The sequence below is a fragment of the Synchiropus splendidus genome, chromosome 3 (assembly GCF_027744825.2).
Source record: "Synchiropus splendidus isolate RoL2022-P1 chromosome 3, RoL_Sspl_1.0, whole genome shotgun sequence".
Classification (NCBI taxonomy): Eukaryota; Metazoa; Chordata; class Actinopteri; order Syngnathiformes; family Callionymidae; genus Synchiropus; species Synchiropus splendidus.
The window spans coordinates 16702281-16723664 of NC_071336.1; the positions used below are offsets into that span (position 1 = coordinate 16702281).

General features: G+C 43.4%; 1 protein-coding gene across 2 annotated transcripts; it reads left to right on the top strand.

Annotated features, from left to right (window-relative positions):
- The first annotated feature begins 184 nt into the window (after positions 1-184).
- On the top strand, positions 185-20831 carry gal3st4 (galactose-3-O-sulfotransferase 4). Of its 2 annotated transcripts, none has more exons than XM_053860938.1 (4): positions 185-379; positions 12979-13095; positions 17034-17334; positions 17473-20831. In XM_053860938.1, the coding sequence occupies exons 2-4, from the start codon at positions 12980-12982 to the stop codon at positions 18565-18567; spliced, it is 1512 nt and encodes a 503-aa protein (XP_053716913.1). In that variant the 5' UTR covers positions 185-379; position 12979; the 3' UTR covers positions 18568-20831. The 2 variants fall into 2 exon arrangements, with proteins under 2 accessions (XP_053716913.1, XP_053716912.1); XM_053860937.1 differs by lacking the exon at positions 185-379 and adding an exon at positions 9484-9767.
- The last annotated feature ends 553 nt before the right edge of the window (positions 20832-21384 follow it).

A 21384-nucleotide genomic window follows, 5' to 3' on the forward strand; every position in this document is an offset into this window, starting at 1 on the left:
TGAACAAAGTAGAGCTTGAGCTCGAAAAAAAAAAAAAAACTACTTTTGGCATGATGGGAAGTGTTTTGTTGCACAATTATTCACAAAATATTTTAGAACGAGTTGACATTTTCATTGGCGTTTTCTCCCGTGCGACACACGGACTTGTGGGAGGGGAGGCGGCTGAGTGACGGGGAGGGACGGATTCAATCCACCGGCGGGCAGGTTTCAGATGACCACTCTTTTTAAAGAGCGCTTTTGTTCTGGTTCCCAATGTGACTCCGTTTGGACCCCGTCATGCTCGTGTAAACGTCTCGTCTCTCGTCTGGACTTCGTCTTGTGCCCTCTTACTTCGCTCTCCATCACCCTGACGCGCTCAAGACGACCTTACAAACACAAGGTAAGGTTTATTACATATTGAATTATTTTCTCTCACCGACTTTTCTAACCAAGTGCCGCCGTGTTGTGCGCATTTGCGTGAAACTGCGTGTATAGGATTAACGACATAACGGTTGAGGCTGTCTGGTGCCTAAGTAAAGGGAGCACTTTATTGTGAAAGAACGAAACCGGAAGTTATCAACAACTCTAACGAAGCCTGTTTGAGCCTATGACTTTCTATAAGTTCCAAAGATACATGTCTGCTGTGCTTGTGTGCTCACGCTGGAAAGCCTGAATGGACTCCCAAGAAGACCGAGCATCTGACGGCTTATCGCCCTGGAACTGGGTCCAACAGTCAGGACTAATCCTGTTTGACTGATCCTCCAGAATTAACCCGCCTGTGCAGGACTAGGTGCACTTGTGGATCAGTCCCAGTGTTGAGCTCAAAATCTGTTTGTGTCGCCATCTGTTTTTTAACGACCAAACTGATTCACACACGCCACTGCATTGTTCTTTTCCAGGGATTGACTTGTAGGTCTCCTGTCAAGTCAATCTGGGCCAGGACTGGGTCGCCAGGCGGCCGTGCTGCGTCCCAATCAATCACAAATAAAACAAAACACGCTTCTGCACATGGCTGAGTCAGAAGCATTCGCTTGTTGCCTGGGGTCTGAGGAGGAGAGGCCTCGGGTCCATCACTGCGCCTATACAGACACACACACACGTTTGGCTTGAAGAGGTCTGTGGGCCGTCCCAGTTGCACTCAGAGAGTTGGGGGTTGATTATCTCGCTTGTAAAAAGCTGCAGTTCGGCGCTGCTCTGGGGAGATTCATTGTAAATCAAAGCGCTCATTGTTGGCTCAGCGCGTGTGAACGTGCGTTGGTGTTATTGCTGACCATTCCAGTTGCAAGTGGCCCGTCCAGACGCGTATGTAAGTTCTCAGCCTGTCACACAGAAGCTTAGGGCCCACTGGGGTCAGAGGTTATGGCCACATACTACAGGCTTGACCTCGCAAGACTATCTTGGCGACATGTATTAAAGCAGCTGCCACTGTGAAAGCCAAGCTTTGTTTGTACTGTAGCAACCACAGCAACAACACAAGTCCCTTCGCCTGTTCTTAATGTCTCACACTCTGTCTGGACTTTCTGCGTCTTGTTTCAGCGTCTGCTGCTACCTGCAACAACACAGTGCTGCTTTTGTCTGATCTGGGCCATATGAGTGAAGTGAGGGGGCTGGAGGGAGGGGGGGCAGAGAAGAGGTGGGGGGCCGTCAGGAGCAGCTGGTGCTGCTGTCTTTAACAAAGGCCAGCGTTAACCGATTAGAGGCTTGACTTCCAAATTTAGATGCAGTGTCTTCTTCCTCCTCGGGCTAAATGCACCAAACTCATTAGAGGAGAGGAAACAACTGCCTAATTAGTAGATAAGCCATAATTAAGATGGGGACAAATAAGTATTATTAGCAGATTTTAAATAATTTAGGCAACATTCCTTCCGCTTTTTGGCCTCAAGCTTGTCAAGGAAAAGTCCTATGCATTCATTGCGACGACTGCGGAACTATAGACTCTTAAATGGACCATGTCCCTGCTGGTGCTGAACCTGGATCTGTTAATAAGTTCCAAATTTCATTTTTCTAATTAGCATACTTTCACGTTTGCTTGAGTCTTTGGAATGAGGGCAGCTAAATCGTTTGCAACGGGGCCACATTTCACGGGGTGAAATTCACAGCGCTCTACAATGTATTCTGCCTACTGAATGAATGGAATACAACTTAAGAATTTGTGTTTATGTCACTGGACTGGTTGCAAATTCACCCCCTGCTTTAGGCATAGATGCTCTGTGTTGGTATAATGGACTACAAACAATCAGTGATATTCAAAATATAATTACATAATTCACAGTGGTACAGATGAGTTCAAGTTATACAGAGGAGCACGGATGCAAGGTGAAGAAGAGAATGCAAGCAAGGTGGAATGTGTGGACATCACGGTGTTCAGTGACAGAAGAGGGGCAGCAAGGGGGTAAGGGAAGCTTCATTGGACCTGCCATGGTGTCTGGTTTGAGAAGGTACCTCTGAGTGAAAGCTGAGTTAAAAGAGTCAGATTTGAAGATGCATGTTAGGAGTGACTATGAAGGACAAGATTAGAATACAGTATATGGGAGGAATGGGTTACAGTACATGGAGAAGTTAGGAGACGAAGTGATTGAGACCAGACTGATACATGGAGAGGAGACATTGGGCATGTTGAGCGGAAAATGCTTGAGATGGAAGCACCAGGTTAAAGGGTATGAAGTGAGTTGAGTTACGACTATGGAGGTTGTGCAAGATCCATTAAGGTACAGGTGGCCTTTCTGCGATAACCCCAAAAAGAAAGAAACAACAGATGAGAAAGGTAAACAGTAGCTCCTTCATGAAAGTATGAAGGGGTTTATGCTCACATCACTGTCAGTCCGTCCCTAGCACTTCTGTGCTTGGACCGGCTCCACAGCGAGCAGATTTACTGCACAGCCTCACCTCATGCATCATGCTTTTCAGTCTAAGGACCCAATTATGCTCCCTTCCCGTCTGAAATTGTGCCCTCCCTTTTCACATTAATCACATACTTCCATGCCTTCTTCGTTCTGGTGCTGCTGTTCACCAATATATCCACCAGGGGGAGAAGCCCAGAGTCAAAAGTTTATGACAACAACAAACTCCAAAACAGACATGGCAACTGTGGATTGTGGAAGAGGTATTGATAATGTATCTCTTGCGCAAAGGACGGCACGGAGGTTGTTAAATATATTGTGACTGGAGGATGGAGAATTTTTGCCTGTGTTGTGTCTTCTTCGTGTCTCATCAGAGCTACGTATTGGATAGTAACAGCAACATTGCCCCCACGGATTCTGGTGGTACTGCACCGTTTGGTCCACTTTGTGGAAATGTGCAGAAATATGGACGATGTATACGCAGGGCACGGGCAGATCTATATCTATATCAGATAAACAGAATTGAAGTGAAAGTTCTCTGTAACTATGTAGACTAGTTCAAAGTTTAAATGTGTCATCTTAGCTTGCTGAGTCATGTCATTTGGGGTTCGCATCATGTTACAAATGTTATTTATCAGTCAGAAACTCACTGGAACCTATGACTCATATTGAAAGAATGTGTTGACATACAACACTATGCTAGCATATCTGCACGACTGTCTCTCCAAGAACCCTGCTAAAAGAAAAGTGGACAGTGAAAGTCTGTGATTCAAAGCAGAATGGTCTGAAAATTTGCATGTTCTCTCCCTCCAACCAGTGTGACACCAATGTGCTTAACCTCTTAGGTTCACATGGTTCAAATGAGCAGATGATGTTTCAACTCACCACATGTAGGGACACCATCTTGTAGTGATGCAATGATGTTAGAGCCAAAGCAGTGAGGAAAAAGAAAGAAGGAACGCAAACACTGAATGAAAACAGAACAGGATAGAACATTCTGATCACGTTTTGAGTATGAAGTGTACATGCAATATGTACAGTGAAGTCTACAGCTTCATTATTAGTATTATTGTGAATAATAATTGTCCAGAAACAAGGTCGTTCTTCATGCTTTAGTTATTACTCCAGTAGCAGGGATGAAGATTCCAACTTGAAATGGCACTTCTGTTTTCTATTTTTGTGTGTTTAAGTGTTGCTGTATGTCATGCCACCTGACTAACCTCAACGCATGGCCCTTGGCCCTTCCAGACGTTGAGTCTTTGAGTAGGTGCTTCAGTCTTGAGTACTACCAAGCAGTTTCTCTTGAGGCGTTTGAAGTCTCAAGTATATTGTCTCCATTTGACCTCATTCAATCCAGATGTCATCTTTTCCCATGGCGTCTATTTCTTTCGTGCATGGTCCATCAGCCCTAAAACACTTTTCTTTCATCTTTGTTATTCGCTGAAGTATTTTCCCCAATACCCAATCCTACCGTCCCGGGTTGCGTCACAGCCCAGGATATTTCTGAATGTATTTCTCACTCGGCCCAGATCGTATCTAGTCTCTGACACTGCCAAGAATGTGTGTGGTTTGCCTCTGTTCTCCCACACATCCTCCAGCATGCGACTTGTGATTCAGTTTGCTTGCTCTCAATTTTGGCATAATGAAAAAACAAATGAGATTTTTTTCCCCCCCAACCCAAACTCTGGTCATGTTTTTGAGTTAGTTGTGTAGAGCTGGGTTTTGACATTTCCATTTCTATCTCCCATACATTGTTGGATTTTTCCAAGTGTATAATCTAGTATTGCTGGAACGATCCTTTTCATTCATTCTTCCTTTAGTCCTGAAAGCTCATCATGTTCCCAGCTCTTAAGTACGGTGTGTGTATGCATCCCAACCTCATCATGTAATCTGGTTTTAGCTCTCATCAAATGGAAACCAATTCAGCAATTTAGTTTCGCTGTCCGATGAATTTACTTTTACAGTGAACAGTGGATGAGGTAAAGCAGGAATGGAATATATATTTTTTTATTATCAAGACTCCAGAGCTTCTTGTGTATTTCCAGAACCTTGTCCAAATTTTAATGATTTCTTTTATCATTTTTTAAATCACTTTTTAGTCAGTGAAATCATTTCAATGTGAATATTTGCTCTGTGTAGTTAACAGATTTAGCAATGTTTTATTAGTTAAAATGACTAGGTTGAAGGAGAACACTCCTTCTCCTCAAACACAAGAGTGGATTTACTGACATGTGAATGACAAGTGCTTATGTCTTATGCCCTGAAATGAAAATAGACTTAAATTGAAAGAAAATGTGTTGTGTCTGTTGGTGGTAGCGTGTTGGCCGGTGAGGTGTTCACTGTTTACCTGCTCATGATGTGGTTCAAACTTGACAAGGCGTGGCTTCACTGTGGGTGATTTCTGGCTAGGGCTCTGGAAATTCTGTCCGTTATTAATATGAATACATCAGTTTCTTGAAGCCACCAGCAGGCATTTCTGCAGCGACTCGTGCTTTGATCCTGCAGAGTCGATCCAAAATAGTTGTTCTGCCTGCAGCTGCTGGAAACTATTGATTATGCACAGGCTGTGTGAGCAACCTTCACTACAGTATATAGTGAGGTTTTATTAATCAAACACAATGATGTCTGCGGATGTTTTTCCAATGATAATCGAAACCTGCGGGTCAGAACAAGCCGGGAAAAACAAATCATAGCGTTAGTTTGGCTAAGTTGAAACTTGCAAAAGCATGTAAACAGCTTAGGGCTTGGAGGGAAATTCGAATTTTTCTTAGCCAGAATACCAGACCTGGTAGCTTGACTTATCCAGCGTGTAGCCGAGCAGCTCGACTATGAGCGTGTTGCAACACTTCTGCTGTGTCCTGTCTGTAAAGCAAAAAGGTAAACAAATCCGACATCATCAGGCGTCAGTTAAAATAGTGGCGGTAGCCCCACCTCAAGAAAATTTCAGTAGCCAAGAAAATGATTCACCTAGACCGAACTGGGCGACGTGCGGCTGCGTGACCTTCCGCTACGCAGCAGAAGTAAACAAACTCTGATGATGTCTAATAACATTTGTGTGTGTAACCTGGTGCAGTATGTGAGGTCCTTGGTCTCAGCCGATATCTGCGGTGAGCTCATAAGAAGCCCGATATCAGCTGGGTCTTGTGACTTGTGTTGACAATGACCTGCAGATGTGTGGATTTGTCTTCACTCAGGTCGTTTTTATCGTTGGTTCCCACAAGAAGGTAATAAGACGTGATATGTTGGAGACCACATTTCCAGCATGTTAGCAAATGTTAGCATGGTTGCTAAGTCAGTTAAGGCTCTCGACAGTGATCAAAAGTGCAACTCTGTCCTTCAGATACTCATACATCTATCACTCTCAAGTACATAGACAACACCATCTCCAGAATATTTCATTTTATTCAGAAACTAGCAAGTTTATAAGGGCGCGTGTTTCACGATAATGACCGCTCCATGTTGGTGTCGAACCAATGCGCTGATTCTGGACCTCTGAAGTTATACTAGTTGATCAGTCAGCACCATCACTGTCTACAGTTGAATATACAGTGCTGTAACTTGCTACATGTCAGCTGTCATTGCTCTTCCTCTACGGTCATAGGAACCGGAATGACTGAAGAGCTCAAGGCGCCTCCCCTGGTCAGGGAGGTGAACTACTCATAGCTCGACTTTCACCGCACTGCATGTAAACCAGAATCGATTTATTGCCATGGTCAGCGGGGATCCCACCAACTGGGAAAGTGCTTTGGGAAACGTGCAGTCAAAAACGAAATAATCATAATACTAATAAAAATAAAATAAAATATGACACAATGGGACTCGGGGGCTTACTCGGGCTGTTGTCTTAGTGCAGCCCTCTGCATTTTATCGCGGTCACTTGTGAGAGCAAGGAGCTTTCCCAGCTTAATAGTAGAGGAGGTGTGGGAGGTACTGGCTGGGTCACAATGTCTAGGCTAGACAACCACTCAAAGGCAGAGTTGCCTGAAACCTACAACGCTGTGTGTGGGAGCTGCAGCACGTACCACTTCATCCAGACAGGAATCAGGCTGTGGAATAGCATAGTGGTTTTGTTGCAAAGCCTCAAAGCCTTGAGGTTAGGTTAGATTAAGCTAACAATTCAACGACATACCAGTGGGATGAAGGGTGGTATGGCGTCCCACTTTGCTAATCTTGTAGCTTTTGCTGGTCACAATCATGTGCATACAGTATAACTGAAGAAGAGGGGAGCGTCATCTTTGCCTTTGGTATGTGAACTATTGATATTGTGAAACTATTCCTCTTTTATTTATGAAACCCAGTTTTCACTCACAATATTGTTGCAGTGATAAATCAAATTGGGGAGCAGGCAAAAGACAGTTATCTTCTTTTATTGTCCTAAATGAAATTGCACTTGAATAAGGACTTGAATTGCCTTTGGTGCGACAACTCCAGTAAGAATGATTCAACAATACTTCTTTTTTGGGCCATGTTGTCTCTAATGGATGCTGGACTGCTGTATGTACTCAACAGCTGAGCATCGCTTCTCGAACAGTGGAGCCTCTCTTGTTGTAGGAGTGTTGATGATGTTGACTTTCATGTGCAGCAGCATTCGCAGTCGCCATGGAATTATCACTGAGAATGTAACAGACCTGGTGTTTTTTATCAGCACATCTTTGAATCCAGCTCTGTCATCATGTCGACAGCATCAGTTGTACGTGTTCCTCCTGACAGCCATGACTTAGTTCAGGTGTTTGGACTTCCAGATGATTTGAATTAGTGTTCAATTTTAGTATTTTCACACGTCTTTGTACAATACAACCTTGTGTAACCGCACTGTTAAGCAGGAGCCATATGTGTGTGTGTGTGTGTTTTTTGTGTGTGTGTGTGTGGTCCTAGTATAGCTATCCTCGTGGGGACCAATTCTTGGAAACACACCTACTTATGAGGATGTTTTTGTCGTTCCCCACCAGGTTAAGCTTAAATTTGAGGGTTAGATTTAGCAATGACATTAAACTTTTAATTAGTTATAAAGAATAGGCTGAATGAGAACACTCCTCTTCAAACACAAGAGTGTTTTTAGAGTGGATTTATTGACGTGCGAATGACAAGTGCTCATTTCTTAAGCCCCTGAAATGACAAAACAAACACCAATTAAATGAAAATGCCTTGTGTCTGTTGGTGTTTTTTATTTGGGTATGAAAATTAAAAAAAATAACTAGTTTCAGCCATTGTAATTGTGTTTAAGTTAGGTTAAGGTTAGCCATTTATTTTTGGATGGTTAGGTTTAGGGTGAGAGGCTGAGGAAAGCAGTATGGCAATGAGAAACTCCACAAACATATTGAAACACGACTGTGTGTGTGTGTGTTGTAGTGGTGTTGGATGAAATCAATACGTGTTGACAGCTTCATCAATGTGGGATCACTCTGACCTGCAGCAGAGGAGCTGGGCCACACGTGTCCAACTCTGCAGGCAGCAGCACACCATTTAACTCCAGTGAGAATGTTCAAGTTTATGTTTCCTATCCGATTCATTTGTCGTGAATTATTGTAAAGAACAAATATCAGTGTCTTAGATGAGTATCATTTATAACTCATAATAACTGTGTGCTATGTCACTAAAAGGACTATAGCCCTCAGGATCACTCTGCGTTCTTGGAGTTTCTGTCAGTTTCAGAGAGGTTGGTGACCCCTGATCTAATGTGTCCACTGGGACGAGTGTAACTTAAGGTGGAAGTAATTAACACAAAAGCAGTGGCTACATTTACATGCACGCACACACACACTTATCCTGTATGTGGGTTTGTACATCAAAGCTGGCAGTATTTGGCAGTTGGGAAGCAAAAAATATATGCAGTGAGGGTTAAACAGAGCTTTTTCTTAGGATTTCATGTTCCATTCCAATATTTGTTTTAGTCCAAGACTCCATCTGGTATGTCTGGATGCCTTGTGGTCAACATAAAGAGGGTGACGTCAGACTGCTCAAATTCAGATCCCTATCTCTGTGAAGCTGGAAGAAGCCGCTAACTCTCCACAGGAGCGTCATTTCAAAATAAGAGCAAGGTGTTATTATTCCCGGGTGTGTTAAATGCGCCGGCATGCAATCCATATTGTGGGAAGACAGAACCTTGACCAAACTTTTGCGCAGTTGAATTTTAAGAGTTTTATTCTCATTCATATGTTACTAGAGGTACAGCAATCCTCTTCATATTGAGCTGTTCTTTCTTGGGGTCACAGCTCCTCGTGAAAAACCAGACAGGATCACTGCTGAAAAATGAAACCAATGTTGAGTTGACCTCCAGAGGACACTGGTTTGCTCGTGGTTTTTAATTTCACTTGTTTTTTTAGTAGCGCACTGCTGATGCTTTCCAATACAACAAGCGTATCCAAAATGATCTGCGAAACACAAACTTTGATTCACAGTGTGATGACTGTAATATCTATCAATTGGAGCAGATCACGTGTGTTGGCCCCCTATGTCAGAAATAAACTAATATATGGAGGGGTAAATAAATACAACTGAGGGATTCACCCAACTGTCTCGACTCATGGTGTCAATGCCCCTAATGGCTGCACTGCACACATATATACACAGGTACGTGTTGTTATAATCGAAGAGCAGTGTGTTTAACGTAATCGTCTCCGCTGTGATTTGTGCGGTGCTTTTATTTTGTAAATTTCCGGAAGTTGGATGCATCATCGGGTGTTCGCGTAGCCAGGCTCTGGACCGCCAACAGAGAAAAGAAGCAGCACCGTTAGGCACCATAATCTCGTTCTCCTCCCGGACGGTGGCATCACTTGTCAGGATTCGGGCCCGGCAGTCTGCGACCGTTCATGCGCCTCAAGTGCACCGGCGGCCGGTCAGCTGCGTGCTGAAGCCTCCGAGATGTTCCGAGCTGCCCGCAGCTGCACAATAACACCGACACCGTCTCCGACCCGGGGGCACAGCGATGCTTTTCAGACGGAGAGCCAGGTAACCAGGGCGGGCTGCAGGAGGGGAAGTTGGCGGGCCGAGATGCGGAGACTCCAGGCGCGATCGTGGTCGCGGTCCTGCGGGGAGGGGGCGTTGGTGGTGGTGGGCTTTTCTCCCCGCACACAAAGGCCTTTCTCTTTCTCATTTCTTAAGTCCGTCTGAGAGATTCTGTTAAGAAGTCAACGGTCCTTTGTGTCCCTATGGCAGTGGGTGGTGTCTGTAGGGTCTCAGCGACCTCTGGACGGCCTGTGCAAAGCTGGAGTACAGGCTGCTAGACATGTGAAGTAGTTTGTATTTTGATGCCAAGTCAGGCTGTCAACATGTTGGAAACAGTTGAGGCTGATATATTTATCCTTGGAATCTACTGATCAACACATACAATAGCGGTAGTTACTGCATTCCAGACATGCCAGTCTTCATGATAATAGTGTACAAAAAATACATCAACAAATAAAGACAAATTATTAAAATAAATAAACGGGAACATCTGTGACTTCTGAGATTCCAGGTCAACTATTAGTCGTCGTGAGTGATTGTTTTCTTGTGCAAGTCAATGCTCACTCCAAGTCTGGTGTGAGCCACAATATAAGAATTATGAGGCGCTCCAAGCACTTGAGCCAGACAGAATCTGTCTATTTGGTTAGAGGTAAAATTCAAATTTGTTATCCGTCATCTCTTTGTGCAGCGCTCACAAACATGGTGCCCCTGGTGTTTATGTGTTGATGGATTTACAGCCATTGTAGAAGCGAATCTCATCTCAGACCTCAGTTGCTCTGGTGAACCTCTCATATGTGTCCCCCGTGAGATTGTTTCATGCTTTTGATTCTCCATTACAAAGTAAAGAGGAACATTCATTTGATTACAGATTCCCCAGCGGGCTTTAAACGTTTGATTGTTTCTAGCCCTCGACAGTATCACCAGGCTGCTCCTCTGACGAAAGGATTGTTTTCCAAATAAGCTCGGTTTCCACTGTCACAAGATCCTAAATCATCTCGCAGCCAAGAGGACGTCAGCCAGGCTTTCTGTTCAGTCTTGTTTGTGCCGACCTCGGCAACAAATGATGCAAGTGCCTTTTTTTAATCAGCAGACTGCTGTGACATTTACCAATAACAGGTTTAATACAGGAACCACCACGATGCCTTCTGTGTACTGCTGGGGCTTTTATCTTGAGTTTCATTTATCATCAGGTGAAAGACAAATGAAAGACGTAGATGTGGTCACGTGATCGTTCTCCGATTTACCTCCAATGTGAGACAAAGTGCGTCGCACTTAGCTACACATGACTAAAACAACAGAGAAGAGGCCCTTTACAAGGTGAAACTCAGAGCTGGGCGATATGGTAAAAAAAAATCATAGTATTTTTTTTTCATATTGTTCAATATCGATTAGTCTCAATATTGTTTAACAATGTTTTTGTTAAAAATATGAAAAAAAGATTAGCCAGGCCCTTTAATAGGAAGTAATGTATCGGGTCAAAAAGCAATCTGACAGAAAAACAAGGAAGCAAATGGTGACATTTTTTGAATTGATAACAATGAACGCTTGCTTTTAACCATGAGAATTAAATCTCCCTTCAACCGGCAGCAGTCCTCACCGGTCTGCCTTTTCATATGTCTGAGTGGGGCGTGTGGCATAAGCTCGGTTGTGGTCATTTAGCTACAATATTAGATTAAATGTGTCTTACTGGATTTCTCCATTAAAAAACACACGGAGAACCATTATCTTCTGACAACAACACAATGTGTGCAATATTTTGAAATGGCACACTTTAGTCCTCAGTGAGATTCTGAACATGTTGACCTCTGGTGACCATTACTACGATAAACGGAGTGATAATCGAGATTGACCAGACATTTTCCATGATAATAAATTATGAAGGATTAATGGCCGGGCCTTGGTGAAAGTCTGCGCAAATCACTGCATGTGGAAGGGGTGTCAAAGTGGTCACAGTCAGATTGTTGACATGCGGTGTCATGAGCATTACTATGTTATAACACAACCTAAATTGAAAAACAAAACAGGGTATGTGACGCACATTCATGTAGTTGACATAGCATGTTACATATTTCCTGTTTATTTCACATAATTTTCGGTCCCATTTTTCAACATAGTTACTCAACTTCGTTTTTGTCAGATTGCCTTCTCCTGTTTCTCTTTTGCTTTTTGGATTCATTCCTATTCAGTGGGGCCTGTAGTCAGCACTAACCTGGCGTTTCGTAGTTGGGAGCATCACAGAGACCTATAAGGCGAATTTGACTGAAGAGGAATATTCCCACTGTGATGATGATCGTACAGAGACAGGAAATTTACCAGGGCACTTCCACAAGCGGTGACAATGGTGAGGGACGGTGGAGAAAAATAAGGAGAAAATGCTTCACCGGTAATGGCACCCATGATGCCTGGCCATCATCATTATTGCGTGAGAGATGAGTACGACTGTCTCCAGTAGATCAGATAAACATCTGTAAAAGTTATGTGTTTCATTATGGCTGCCAAGTAAATGTGTGAATTTACATTAGGTGTCACTGAAGAGTGTTCTCCTTTGAAGTGTGTTTCCATCTGCCTTTGGAAATAGTTTACATTGAAAAAAAAACTGGTGCCCAAGGGGTTAAAGAAATATCTGCTACATTCTCATGGTAACTGTTATGAAGCTGTTGTTAAAGGGCCAACAGAGCTAGAGTTGGATCATTTGCTGCCAGTATTTCGGGATATGTAACATTATTATTCCGTCATGTCCCCTCTGTCCACGATCAAGTGAGGGAAGTGTGGTTTTCTTGGAAGTTTTTAGAGCATAAAGTCATTTGAACTCTGTCTCCCTCTGCCCAGTCACTGGAATGTGTGCTGAGCTCCCTGAAGGAGTTTCTCCCCGATGGCTGCTACAGTGGGTTTCTTAGCTGAGGAAGGAAGGGACCCACGTTCTTATAAAGCGGAGCTACATCATGCTTGGTATCTTCTTGGTCGTCCGGGTGTTGAAATGTCAATGTCTTGGCCTTTTCTCCCTGATGATGATGATAATGATGATGTCTGGCTCATATTTATTTTATGACTCATCATAACATTCCCACTCCCTCTCTCCCACTTCACTTCATTTTGCATTTCTTTTAAATGAATGGCTGCTTCCACCTTTCTATCCGTCTCACGACCCTGTGCTTGCAACCCATTCCCATCTCTTTCATCCTATTCATCCACCTGCACCTCTGTCTCCTTCTAGGATGTTGCGAGGGCTGGTGTGTGGTCGGATGGGACCCATGTGGATGTGGAAAGCGCTGCTGCTCTTTGTGGTCGTAGCATTCGCTGGCCAACTGCTGGGAGTCATCTTCAACAAGAGGTAACTGTTCATATTTGGTTATTTATATTGCACCTCTATATATAGCTCTCCAGCTCTCTCACTGCAGAGTGGCAATGCATCTTATCTCTACACAACCTGCCTTTTAGTTATTTACACTCCTCATTCTGTAAGAATTATGCGACAAAAAAGAGTATGAAAGACAGAGAAAACTGTATTATATCTGCATTGTTTGCACATCCTGTCCACTCCAGTGAGCCAGCGGGCCTCAAGTCTGACACAGTTACTCAGCTGACCAGTCAGCGTCCATGTCCAAGCTGCAACTCTGTGGTTTACAGTCGCTCATTGAAAATTCATTTAAAAATGAATGGAATTAAACAGAGGGAGGGAGACAGAGCTTATAATAAAGGTCTGAGGAAGTTGTTGAATTTATTAAATGCGGGTAACTATTCACCCTAGGGCTGTAGAGCTGTTTATTATTATCATATAGAGCCGAATATTGTATGTGCGTGCACGTGTCTATATAAGTATATATATATACACGTAGTGTGTTAAGTTGTTAGAAAATGATGTTGTCTGATGTGTCTGCATGTGTTTCTAAGATATGAAAATAGCCGACCTTCCCTATTGGATCCACAGCGCCTAACTGCGGATCTTGTAGTAGCCACTTATCACTGGTGTCAAGCATCAATTGAGAGCATCATTAGTTTTCAGCTTGGTGTCTGTGCCGCCGGCGTCGCAGACATGTTGGTGATTCAGGAGTAGAATGTGATTCAAAGCTTACAAATACGACATTACTTGGAAAATTCACTTTTACTGAGTTCAGTTCCTGTAAGAACAGAACAATCGTCTTGTTACTAACTTATAAAAAATAGAGTCATGGACGATGATCAAATTTCCCTTGATAATGTATACCGATATTGCCAAATGTGTTGAAAGTGCTTGCAGAAATCGGAGACATTTTTGTTTGATTTCAGTTGAAGCAGTGTTGTCACTTTTAACATGTTTAACATGCAATAATGAATGTGTTCATTTCATGACAGCAGATATGATGTGGCTAGAAATTATTTGTGCAGTATATAGGTGTTGGTTTTTATTAGTTTCAGGAATCAAGTGTTTGGCCAACTCTGCGAAATTTCAAGATCGCACATCCTTATTGTTAACAATAATAGTAATAATAATAATAGGAAATACAACTAAACTTAATACCATTTTAGTGGTCCGGTCCTGCTCACTGTGATTCAACTGATAGATTTGCATTAATAGTATTTGCACCCTGGCAACAAAAGGCAGCACCAGCAACCGGATTTAGTGTGACTTTGTGGTTTGTGGTCATCAGTCTGGAGCTCAGGGCCCAGTTCCTCACCCTCCGTTGTACAACAGCTCAGCGTCCGGGGTGAGGCACCAGCATTCTGCCATATAGTGTGTCATTTCATGACATTTAAAAAAAACTCCCAGACTTACTGGGGCGATGACCAACAGGTTTCAAACAGAAGTAGGGATGTATGAGAAGAAAGCCGATGAGTGACAAGCTGCTATGTCTGAATGAAATTTACACGACAGTGTATATTTGACCATTTATTTTTTGAGTTTTTAGAGAGGAAGCTGAGTTCAGTGTGACCTTAAGTTCAGACTTTGCTTCATGTATTCTGAAGACTACGGCTGTTGGTTTCACAGTGGAGACGTTTGCAGTGCATTGTTACCGCATGAAGTGAAACAACACGTCGTGTTTGTTCCGGTTATATAATTCAAGCCACCACTCGAAGTCTGTCTAGACCTTTTAATAGTGTCAGTGAAGCCACACCAAAAACCCATTATTCTGGCCACATCTGATGGTGTGTCTCTGCGCGCGTGGCTTCAGGACATAGAAGAGAACAACCTGAAGCGTTGAAAATGTCTCGTGGGACTTTATTCATTGATTGATTTAATTCCACAGCAACAATGCTAAGTGCGTTTATAAGTGCGATCTGAGATGGTGCTGTTGCCACCTCCCCCACAATAGCTGTAGATATGGATACAGGAGATGACCTGCCATCTGATCTCAGTCTGAGTCAAGGAAGTGGTCAGAATGAATATCATAAATGACATATATGTGACGTTTCAACGACAACTACCATCAATTTAAGATGATTCCAATCTGGTCTCTGAGAAACAGACTTCCTGTTGTCGAGTGCACATGCAGTTTGACCACAGGTGTCGAGATTCTTTCGAACACCAATCTGGGCTGCCTTTATATTTAGTCGACTTCTTTGTTTCCACTGTTTCTCTGTGTCTGCTGCAGCACTTGACTCGACATGTGAGTGAGCCGCATGAGCGACACAGGAACTCGGAGCTAAATATGCTTAGTGTGTTGCCTCAGTCTTGTCATATTTTCTGAATTGCACATTTTAAAGGTCAAAACGTTTGTAGAACTGCACCGTAAGAGTGTAGAACCAATCGGTGCAGCTTCACTGAGCTATAAATAAGTCTCTAACTGACAGGAGGATTTATTGCAGAGTTACACACCACCGCCTTTTTTTCCTGCGCTCTCCAAATCTGTGATGACTTGCAGGTGTTGCTGGAGACTGTCCTCTTTCCCGTTAATGCAGGCGACCTGTAGTCTTATATGTGGGGTGCAGCGGCAGGCACAAAAAGCCATGGTTTTCAACCCAAAGGACAGGAAGGTGAACAATGGAGCCTCAGTCTTTGTACCACTATTTTTACATCATACAGTTCTGGAAAGAAAGCTGACAGTAAATCACAAGATTCCGAGTCACAAGCTCCACCGTGCATCATTGCACTGACAAAATGCAGGGAGGATTAGATACTTTTGCGCCTTTAGTAATCTGTAAATAGTCCAGGGCCTCGATTGTGCTGGAGCCTCAGCTGTAATGCCATATGTTTAAATAAAGCCTACGGTTTGGGTCGACTTCAACATAATGTATCTACACTAGTGCTGAAATGAGGTGTCAAGCCCTGGGGCAGAGGAGACACTCGCTGAGGAAGGGCTGCCTTCATGGTGAGAGCGCTGTTATCCTCTCAGATGAACAGATCTTAATTTGGCCGTTGTCAAGCGCGGCTTCAGAATGTCAGTATGGAATGAGCCGCTCCATCAAAAGACAGCTAAGGCTGTATTCATGTTTCTTGTTCATTGTGGACATGTTAGGGCTCCGGACTGTTAATGAGACCGATGTTTCAGTCGGGAATAAATGTCTTGTTGAATCATTAACAGAGTGGGAAAGGTCAAAGCATCAGAACATGCCTCAGTGCTGGTCAAATTTGACATGTATTTTTCCTGATTCAAGAAAGCTGTTGACCTACAAACCATAATAATTCTGCGGTGACTGATCTGTTTTGTAACTCCAGCGAGTGATACTGACGTGTTGAATCCATAACTCAGTGGAACATGGAGCCGCATGAGCCCCTCCTCCACTCCTGACGGCTGTCGATGACCTTCATGTGATGCAGACATTCCAATCATTTCCCTACATGTTGACACTCTCGGTTATATTGTGGCATGAAGAATCAGACTGTTGTTTAGGAGTGTCACAAGAATGGCTCATTAGAATCTGTCGCTCACCAATAAGTCATCGAACATTTACCAGACTTGGAGGAAATCAAAGCAATGAAGAGCAGAGTGAACAGAAGTCACAGTTTACTTTTCAGTGATGAAGTTTTTTTAAATGATCTGGCTGTTGCGTATATTACGAGAATAACTGAGCCTGTTAGAGGATATGTTAGCTTGTTTTTTTAGATCAGTGTTCTTTAGGTTTATTATTGTTTATTGCTCCCTGAGCTATTAAAACACTCTACTTTCAGTTTTACACACCTTTATTCTTCTACTGTGCTGAGTTCTGAATGAGTGTGATATTATTGGGTACAAGGGCGTGTCCAAATACAGCTGGGTCACTTTGGTATTAAAAACTTGCCCTTGTCTGTAAGTTTGTGATTATTATAAATCGGATGAACTGACAGGTTCTTGGATGCTTTGTGTCCTTCAGCAGTGTCAGTCCAGCTCCTCGGTCTGTCTTCTCATCCCCTGACGCCCTGGGACCCTCTCTGGGCTCCTGTCAGCCCAAAACCCACATCATGTTCCTCAAGACACACAAGACTGCCAGCAGCACCGTGCTCAACATGCTGTATCGCTTCGGAGAGGAGCATGACCTCAACTTTGCTCTGCCGCTCGGCTACCAGCTGGGCTACCCACTGCCCTTCAACGCTCACAGGGTCAAAGGCTACCGGGGCGTCAAGGTCGTGGAGTTCAACATCATGGCCAATCACATGAGATTCAATAAGCCAGAGGTCAGTGGATGAACTTTGTCGCAGCACTTTGACAGCAGATCTGCTGTTAGTGGTTTGGTTGTTTTTAAACCTGGCAATAAAAACAGACGCACAGAAGCCACTTCCTTGATCTCATCTTTGTCATCTTCTAACCCTCAGGTGGAGAAGGTGATGCCTGACGACACGTTCTACTTTTCGATCATCAGGGAGCCGGTAGCCATGGCTGAGTCCTCGTTTGCTTACTATAAAGAAGTAGCACCAGCCTTTCGGAAAGCTAAGGGCTTGGGGGATTTTGCAGATGACCCCATAAAATACTACGACCCTCGTCTCCGCAACAACCACTATGCTCGCAACCTGCTGTGGTTCGACTTTGGCTTGGACCACAATGCTAACTTCTCTGTGGCCACGGCGCAGCGGGGTGAGACCATCATCCGACAGGCCTTTCAGCTGATTCTGGTGTCCGAGTACTTTGACCAGTCCATGATTCTGTTGAGACACGCCCTCTGCTGGCCTCTGGACGCAGTGGTGTCGTTTAGCCTTAACGCTCGGCAGCAGAAGCCCCGCAGCCTTGGTGGAATGAGCGGCAGCTGGGTGGGCAAAGCAGCAGCAGCAGCTGGTGTCAGTGTGAGAGGTGGACATGCTCAAGGTAAGAGCCCCCCAGATCTGTCATTGACAGAAGAGCAGCGAGAAAAGCTGCGCCAGTGGAATGCCTTAGACTGGCACTTGTACACAGCCTTTAACCAGACCTTTTGGGAGGAGATAGACAGGTTTGGCCGAGCCAACATGGAGCGGGAGGTGGCTCTTCTCAGAGCTCGGCGGTTGGACCTCGCGCAGGTTTGTCTAAGGAACGGTGGGAAGCCTATTGAAGCCCATCGTATTCGAGATAAAAACATCAGGCCATTCCAGAGTGGATTTGTCAAGATTCTCGGGTACGAGCTGCAGCCGGGACTGGACAACACCACCAGGACGGCATGTCTGAGGATGATCAGGCCTGAGATTCAGTACAAAGACGTGCTGGATGCGAAACAGTTCCCTCGTGCCCAGCCAGTCCAAAACCAGCCACAGAGCCCAGGCCAGCAGAAAGTCCCCAGCGGCGCCTTTTTTAGACCTGACTCATCCAGGATGGGCCAGAGGCAGGGAGACGAAGAAGGAAGGACCATAAAGGAGGAGGAGAGAGACTGGGATGGAAGTCGCTTAAAGTGGAGCAACCATACAAATGTGAGGTTGAGAAAAAAGAAATTGGAGGCGATATGACATCTCACCACAGAGTCTGGAAACTGAGCTGAATGGTTTACAAACCAGTACCGAAGCACCTCGTCTGCACTTCCTCAAGACGGCTTGTTTACTTCAATGTTTCGGCTCCTACGTTTGTGTAAATCTTGGGTACTTTGACCGTTGGGATGCTTTTGTAACTACCACAACAAGCTAAATAATAGTTGCAGAGGCCATGTGTCGTTGAGCCCGTCAGTGTCTGCACTTCTTCCTGTTGTGTGTCACAGTATGCATCCGTTTTTGATCATTCCGAGCTCATCGCATTCCCAGATACCCCGCTTGTGTTGTCAGACTGGCACTTCATCATGGCAGTTCTTCCTGGCGGTTTATTTCAGTTTTATTACAACAGTATATCACATTTCTTAAAATGTACGTAAGATTGTATGTACTTTGCTTCTATTTAATATGAGAGATGCCAGCGAGTAAATCACGGTGAGTGCAGGTTGGAAAAGCAACAAATGAATCAATCAAAAACTTGATTCTTCTCAGTACAGTGTACAGTATTTAATACAATTCTCGATTGTGTGTACACATTTTGAAGGACCATTTCAAATGATCCTTTAGTGAAGTTGAATGAGTGCATAAAACCATTTATGCACTTATTCATGCAACCTTTCACTCATCTGTGAGCCAACAACTCACCTCTCAAACAGTGCTATTGTTTGTGACTCCAATTTCAAAATTAACGCACCTTTTGGGGACCTCTTATTAGATTGTGCTGCATTTTATTTTGAAGATCTGCACCAGGAAATGTGATGATTTGTGTGTACATGGTTTGGGGTCTTGGTAAGAGTAAGAAAAGTGAGGAAGGCCCTGTCTGGAGGGAGAGCAGGTTGAATGGAAGCAGGTAATTCTTCTGCGTTTTGTGTTTGATTCCAACCAAGTTTCAGACAAATAATGTATTCTTTTATGAACATCTGGGACACAACAATGTCTGTTCACTTTGTATTCTTCATGTGTGGCTGCCTGTTTTGCTGTCCAGTCACGACAAGTAACACGAGCAGCTTGTTTAATATTTTAAAGATGGATGAGGGAGAGACGATCTGAGGCATGACCTTGTGCCGAGAGGTTTTTTGTTCCTCCGAGAGATTCTCTCCCCGCCGCCGAAATGACATTGCCATGAAGAACAGTTCACTCCAATATTTTCTTAGTTTTTATTGACTTGATTTTATTCTGTTCTGTATTCATGTCCATGCTGTTGATGTTCGGTTAGGGGACAGTTTTGCTTTAGACTTTTTAGACGAAAGTGTTAAAGTTCCATTCACTCACATGAAACCTAACAGTTTTTTTTATCACAAGACAATAATGCAAGACAGTAATTGGGGGAAAACAATAGAATTCAAGTTAATTCCAACAGACATGAGTTCAAAAGAAAAAAAGCATAACTGCATGCATAACCATGGCTGTTCTGGCAGATGCCTCCATCACAGTATTGATGTACTTTGAAGTATTTAAATATTGTGTATGACAGTGAGGAGATAATTATGGTGTCATAACAAACACACATACTTAGCTCAGTGTTTGTCTTCCAAACATTACATAACATTCTCCCAGATAAAATACATGTTTAAACATTAAGGGAATTGCAGTGACTTCCTGCCTGTTTCTTTGAAAATGTGTCTAAATGTAAGTTGCTTGTACGGTGCAATGGGTGCGGTGTCTGGAGTTATTACAAACCAATGGCTGATCTTGCATTACGGATAGAGGCCTGTAGTTGGTTGGCAACTGAACATGCTTTTAGGATTTTTGTTTTCCAATGCAGTATACATGTTAGGAAAACAACTAAATGGTTTACTTATGTACAATACACACGTGTTGTTAACTGTTGTCCAGACTACAATGTTATCGTGCAATTAAGTCGAATGCGGTACTTCATTATGTGACAAAGACAATGCTCGTCTTTGTCTGGTTATTGTCTACACTGAGTATAACGCATTAGGTTGTGCTAGGTTGTACTCAGGAGTTTGGGTTAAATATGCTCGTGGGAGATGCAACCAAGGTTTTAAGTGTAGAAACAGCGGGAGCTCACTCATTGATGATCGTCCATCACCTTTGCTTCCATGTCCTCCAACAACACAAAGCCAAGTCACCACTGACTGACCGATGTGTATCATCCAGAAGTGCAGACAGTCACTCAGAAGACAAATGGATCTTACTTGAAACTTCCCTGGTCGAAACTTGTAGACAACTGAGCTTTTGGTGTGCAACTGTTTTCAAACAACAGAATTAAAGCAACTTATCTTGAATTCTGAGCCATGCTGTTTCTTATTGTGTGACACAATTGTATAGTGTTGGGGGTGTCAATATTATATGATCAAATTTGACTCATCAAACTGCTCGAATTTGGATGATTTGTGTCTTCCATCGTGTATTCTTCAACTTCTGAGCTCACATTAAAATTGTTAGCGAGGTTGGTCACCATGATTGATACTGATACTGTCAAGTCAGCCTTATTCAAATCTGCCAATCTCCAAGACAAAATGTGAATACATCCAAATCACTTAATATTCAGAGACCTGAGGTTCTGGTGGTTGGAATACAAACTTAGATGTTTCTGTTTCTATTGAGAAATTGTCCCAGTATTGAGTCATACTCCGGTTTTAAGTTGCAGTCAATGCTCAATTTATCAAACAGTGTAGGAAACTGTTCGTTCAATCCACTGCAGACAGAAGGTAATGCAATGATAATAGTAATAATAATCTCATCAAGCGCAAAGCAACTTGTAATGAGGCTTATCCTAGTTTGTCGTTTCGCCTATTTTACAGTTAAAGCTTGAATGATGAGTAAATCTAAATGTGA

What these genes read in the sequence shown, in the direction of transcription:
- gal3st4 (XM_053860937.1), top strand. Translation starts at nt 9,745, where the DNA reads ATGCTTTTCAGACGGAGAGCCAG. An exon ending in CTTTTCAGACGGAGAGCCAG is followed by an intron (nt 9,768 to 12,978) that starts GTAACCAGGGCG and finishes GTCTCCTTCTAG; the next exon opens with GATGTTGCGAGGGCTGGTGT. An exon ending in GGAGTCATCTTCAACAAGAG is followed by an intron (nt 13,096 to 17,033) that starts GTAACTGTTCAT and finishes TGTGTCCTTCAG; the next exon opens with CAGTGTCAGTCCAGCTCCTC.